At 35.1% G+C, this 6,603-nt stretch overlaps 1 protein-coding gene across 1 annotated transcript; it reads right to left on the reverse strand.

Annotated features, from left to right (window-relative positions):
• LOC104784412 (UPF0481 protein At3g47200-like) lies at positions 3–1,859 on the reverse strand (the record flags this gene model as incomplete). The annotated part of the gene is made up of 3 exons (XM_010509440.1): positions 1,508–1,859; positions 320–1,167; positions 3–241 (listed from the first exon to the last, which is right to left on the reverse strand). Coding segments are annotated over exons 1-3 (1,380 nt in total), but the record flags the coding sequence as incomplete, so codon positions are not given.

The raw sequence follows: 6,603 nt of genomic DNA on the forward strand, positions 1-6,603 counted from the left end.
GTCCCAATCAAAGTCAACACAAGGATAACGACGGCGGCAACGGTGGCAGTTCCGGTCCAAAGATCTTTAAAGTAAACTCGCCGGAGTGTGGCGATGGATCTATTGAGACGACTCTCGTAGTGTTTGTTGAGTCTTTCGGCTATATTGTAATAGTGAGATCCAAAATCCACAAGCCCTAAACATAGCTTGTTCACCATTTCCGCCACCGACCCTTGATGTCCTAACCAGTTCTTTACAACTCCTGTTAACGAAAAAACTTTGAGCATGTTGTTTCTCATAATTGAAAAATGGAAATTTTCATGATTGAAAAGAGTTTTACCTTTCTTGACGAGCAAGTCAACGTCTTGATCGGTGTCAATGAGAAAATCCAAGAAGGCGATGTAGTTACAAACATAAGCAGTGAGAGGGTAATGGCATTGCTCGAGTGCCATTAAGTTTCTCATAACCCTCTCGGTGTTGTCGTCCGCTAAGAAACAAGGTATTTTCAAGATTCCTCGTTCGAAAGTAATAACCAATGATAAATCGTTTTTCTTATCAGGATGCCCAAAATCTACTCCAGCACTGTCTAGTTTGTCTGCGTTGTGCAGACTCTTTATGCTCTCCGGTGGCTTAGCCTTTGCGCTTTTGATTTGTTCTTTTGTCAAACAAAGTGTTTCCACACGGACACGTCGAAACAAATCTGTAAAATGTCGGAAATTCATTCCTTCTTTGACCTCTCCTTCCAACCTAAAAGCTCGAAGGATAATGTCACCGAACGTTTTCCTGGTTTCAAGATTTGAGAAAATTTGTTCGGAGAGTTCCTCTAAAAGGGCATAAGGGAGTTGGTTCTCGAGCAAGATTAGGTCTTCCAAAATAGTGTTTATAAGACAAGGCTCCTGAAAAAGAATGTCTTCTTCATGGAAAAGTATTTCTTCTTTCTTGTTGATGTTTTGAGTAGTTCCGGTCTGAATGAAGAACCCTAGTATGAACACGGAGTCGAGGAGGATCATTTCCACGAACTCTTGGGAATTTATCCATTCCGTTGATTCGGCGTAGCTTTCTCTTATAAATCTTTCATTGGTTTTTATGATTGAACTCAAACCATCGACAATTTTCTTCCCATGTTTATTTGCAATAGCATTAAGGTACTTCTTCTTGTGAAGCTCCATGTTCATATAGTCCAGATATCTGGAACAATCCAAACGCATTAGCATCATTATAAATTTTTTTTTTTTAAATGAAAAATCTGTCTGTTTTAAAGACAGAAAATAGTATATTATTACTGCTTCAAATTATGTTTACAGACGTTATAAACGCAAGCCGAAAAAAATTTACTTGGCTACAAATCTTTTACATGATATCTATTAGGAACAAAAAAAAAAGTTATGTATTAACATAAAAACACTATAAAGCTATGATTTAGCATGTTATAAATGTAAATGTAACATACAAGCGCAAAGACAAAATTAGAAATTAAACTAGCCTATATATATTATCTGTTATGGTTTATATATACACGCGTACGTACCTTAAATCGGTTTTGGAGAGCTCAAGGGCTTTAGCTTTCTTAGAATGTTGAAGTGGACCAATGAGAAGCATCTGAGGAGTGTATGCGTCTGGGTTCACTCTCCGTAGCCGGTTTGGCACTCTATAGATGCAACAGTACTCTTTGCTAAACGAAGAAGGCCATATACCGGAAATCTCAGCTGTTCCGTGTTTAGGAACCCATTGATCATGAAATCCTTCACTCCATCTACCCACGTTACCAGTTCCAGCTTCATTCTCCTTGGCTAGTTGTATTCCTTGTTCTAGATCCCCCATATCAACGCTGACAAGATTTGGATTAAAAGGCACGTTGGCTTCTTTGTATATATATTTAATCGTGCATGGGTTGTTACAATACGAGGTTAATTAAAGGTTTATATAAGATCACAAAAGGAGAATGACGTGAGTATGAAACTATCCAATTCAAGCATTTTTATATTGCTTCTGCCTTGGGGAAATTCATCCCAACTTTTTTAATTCCTTTATTTGGTTTTGTTTTGTGTTTAAATTATCCTTCGGGCAAAGAATTATGCTGTCAGGAGTGAAAGTAGAACGCGGAACACACTGGTGGACCATCTGATCTTCCTCAGACAAGTTTCTCATGTTTTTTCTTACTAGAGCCCATCATCCTATTGGGCATTGGACTTTTAAGTCTGCCCCTAATTTTTTTCATTTGGATCGGGAGCTATACAATTTCGGCGGTTCTTTTATTCGTTCCAATCATAAGCAAATAATTATTTCGTCAGGTGATGATACTAACGAGGTTAATTGTTTATTTAATGTTTCGAATCCAATGATATATTAAAGAGTTACCGGTTGTTGGATTAGTTTTGTGGAAAAAAAAATATCAACTTATCAAGACTTAGACCTACAAGATTCTCATGACCGTATGGATGAATGACACATCATTACAATATTTGATTTTCATGTGAGAAAAGAACGCAAAAGTTACAAGAGCGAGCATATAATCCAAAATAAAGATGGAAATATAATAATGAAAGTAAATAAAGAAGCAGAAACTTCAAGAATTATTCGTGGGTTGAAAAATAGGAGAGAAGAAAAGTAGATCATTATCAAATTTTGTCTCTTTAATGATACAATTTAATATGACAAATAAAATTATGGAGACAAAGACAATTCGTAGGGCACCCACTAATAGATATACAAATGATGTGATGTAGATCTGTTTCTCTCTTAGTTTTGTTCTTCATCTATATTATATACCTTTTCCCTTGCATGATTGGATTTGTTTTTTGAAAAATTAAGTCGTAATTTAGTTTTAACCATGAGAAAAGGTGTTCAAGAAAGGTCTATAGTCTCCGTTTTTTTCGTAAAACTCTTTATCTTTATATTCGGAAATACTGATGTAGAGTACCAACGTTATTAGTATTATTATGGGTTGCAATTCAATATAGAAAGTTTTATGAGTTTGATGTCGCTTAGTCTTAGATTTATCACTTATGGCTTTCTTATCATTCACTTATGATCATTAAAGTCGTATACATTTGTATTTTTGTAATTATAAAAAGGAAAAATGTTTTATTGATTTATTTCATAATTGTGATTTTGTTTTAATGTTAGCAGAAAATGTGATTTCGTCACACATGTAAACGCAGATGAATGCAAAAGAAAAAAAAAAGCTTTTGGAAATAAGGAGTCCTTAGTTATATTATATATAACACAAAGAGAAAATTTCAGTATAATGCGTTTTAATATATTAATTATTATAGCCGTGTTGTTATTAATATAAGTATAATGATATTTAGTCGGACCAAAAGCAAGATTTGGAGGATCTGAACTGGTGTGGCCCAAAGGGATGTTACCACTCAACGAACTTCCACAATTACCAAAAAAAACTGTGATAGATACGTTTATGATTTCAGTGGAAAATACAAAGAAAAAACATTTCCTTGGATTACAATCCTGTTTTTAGCTGACAATGCTTTGTCATCGTCAAGTTACGCAAGTAACATGGCTTTTGCAAAAATACTATATTTGCTGATTATCTTGTCTAAACAATGTATTAGAAAATATCGAATAATTCAATGTAGACAAAGAGTTTATAATTTTTTTTGTTACTAAATTGAACTCTACGTGAGTTCCTCACTCAAGGGGAAAGTAAACTACTTGCACACGGAATGTTTATTACAATCTGAATACTACTAGTAATCTTTAATTTTAAAAATAAAATAAATACTAGCTGGATTGACGAGAAAAGCAATAAGTCTCTCATGACTCTTGTCCATCGCCAAATGAAAAAAAAAAACTCCAATTTATTTTTATTTTATTTTTAATATTAGTGGTTACCTCTTTTTGAGGGAAACAGAGAATTGAATGAACATAAGAGTGAGAGGGAACATCATATTTAAGTTTCTGAAGCCCTCCCCCTTACCCCTTTGATACGTAGGGATGCATTATATGCACATATTCGTACTTTAATATATGTGTAAGTTGCTATAATATTTACAATCCAATATGTATATAGTTTCAATAGATGAAAAAAAAAGAATCACACAAATCATTTTTATCCACGAAATAGAATGCATTTAGATTGACGATCTAGGACCACTTTTTTCCTTTACCGTGTGGTTACATTCAGAAAAAATTTACCTTTTATCAAATGTGACTGTCAGTATCTTAAAAGGTTCTAAAAATAAAACACGTACCCTTACCTGGTTTGAGATCTCACCTCCACTGTTGATCACTTTATTATCAACCAGATGGCGACAATTTAATTGGAACTTTCTTTACTACATGTTTTGGTTGCATGTTGATTCTCAAGGCTCCCAATGGTAAATGATATTTAGTGGATGAGCATTTTCCTTTTAACAAAATGTTTTTTTTTTCTTTGTTGAAAACTCATACGTAAATTTTGATATTTTAATTTTGTACAAATTAAAAATGAGTGGCATGTGCGCCATCCATGTGTGCCCATTGACTTATACTAAAAAATTATCAAATCTCGCATCAATCATCGTATTTTGCTCGCAGATTTTCCCACAACCTCTGCTCGCCGTTTCTTTATAGTTTTAGACTTTTATTTTGTACCTATCTGCATAATTACAACTTACAATTGTATATGCGTAGAAAAGTATTTTTAATTTTATTTTTCTTTTAATCTATTATCTATCAAGCTCAATCACAGTTAACATTATGTTTTTTTTTTCCAAACCTACCGTCGTATATTTCCAAACTATATATATAGAAATATACAACATTTCCTAAATTATTTCAAACCTACAAACCTACCATCGTTTATTTTCAAACTATATATATAGAAATATACCGAATTTCCTAATTTGTTTAAACATACACCCACCTTAGTCTATATGTATATAAGTCTTAACATTTCAGTTCATACTGATCGACACTTTGAATTCCTAAATTGTTTCTTACCAATTAATCTCTTACGGAAAAATAAAATACACACTCGGACGTTATCAACATTCAACAGTACGAATCGTCTATATACGATCTAAAAGTCGGTCTTCGTTTTGAATATAGATACTCGGAAATTTCCAGCTAATGCCCAAAATGCTAAGATCAAATACGCGCGAATATATATTATATAAATCATTGATCAAATATAAATATTCTGGTTTTTTTGACAACAATCAACTTGTGTCAATTTCTAACTAGAACTAATATTTTGACATTATTCACCTGCAGTACTATGTCATCTAGTATATATAGTATATATTATGTACTGCTATATAGTATATATTATGTACCTACCATATAAAAACGTTACTCAACATGCACTATTTTCATCTTTTTTCTGGACAACAACAAACTTTCATTAAACTTAAAACTTTAAAAGAGGAATGTTTTTACAGCTTAGAAGCAAAAGGTTACAAGAAATGTAAAGATAGAGACTACATGAGTCTTCCAACAATATGCACAACCTTGAGTAGTTTGCAAAGGGTGAAAAATCTTTTGAAGTCTTGTAGGATTTAAGTTTGGAGGCAAACTTCAGGAAATCCCTGACCAACAGCTGGTCATACTTCGCTCTTGCGATAGACGCATAGGAGTTTTAAAAAATGTGCTCCATGGAGGAGGCTAAGCGGTGAGATGGTTGTCGAGTGATCATGGTGATTGAAGAAGATGAAACCGGGAATCGTAATTGAAGGGTGACAAGCCGTAACAAAGCAGGTGGGTCATCCCTCACATGGAAATGGAGGTAAATGAAATCCACACAAAGCTTGTAAACAGTTTGGTCCTGGACTAGATCAACATACCCAAGGTTTCTATCCAAAGGCGGTAACAGAAAGAGGGGGTCAAATGGTTCAAGGGTAGGGTGCAGGCAAGTTGTCGGATCGGATTCATAAATATGTCTACATAAAGCAAGCATCCGGACAGGGTTAAAAGACTGACCTCGACAAAGTAGTCTAAGAAGCAGCTTTGGAGACACCGATGTTCTGCTACCGAGAGAAACTTGTCTTGACCAAGCAGAGGTAATTGATGCGACCATACAGATGCCAAATAGTTCTTGATTGGGTTCAGGGATCGGGTGAGGTGGATAAAGGGAGCTGGTGAAAGCAAGGTAACTCCAACATCTTAACGGTGGGATCAGAATGCCAAGCTTCACCAAACAGTCTCCCTCAAAGATATAATCCCTGGGAGATCCAACTAAAGCGGTTTCCAAATAGCTCTCACACCATTCTACCAATGATGATGGTTTAAGGATCAGAAGTAGTCTTCGAACTAGTGATACCATTGGGCACACCAGCCTTGAATAGGGAGGGAGAGAGTGGAGTTAATACCAAACCTGGATTCACACTGAACTCGACACACAGGGTTTTCAAGTAAATTATAAGAAGCCAATATTCTGCTATCGAGGGAGCCTCGTCTTGACCAAGCAGTTAACATCGGGACTAAACAATTTGAACTTGAAGTAATACGATTATAGGCGGATCGGGGAAGGTTACAGTGTAGGGATGAGTCATAGTTTAAAGCGAATAGACTGTCTACCAGGGTTCCAAAGTAAGATTGGGGAGCAAACCTGGGCCAAAGAGATAACGAGGTTGGAACAGAGCAAGCCGGGGTTAAGGTGTTCTTTGTCAAGATCTTCAAAGGCTC

This window comes from Camelina sativa, chromosome 4, assembly GCF_000633955.1.
Source record: "Camelina sativa cultivar DH55 chromosome 4, Cs, whole genome shotgun sequence".
Taxonomy (NCBI): Eukaryota; Viridiplantae; Streptophyta; class Magnoliopsida; order Brassicales; family Brassicaceae; genus Camelina; species Camelina sativa.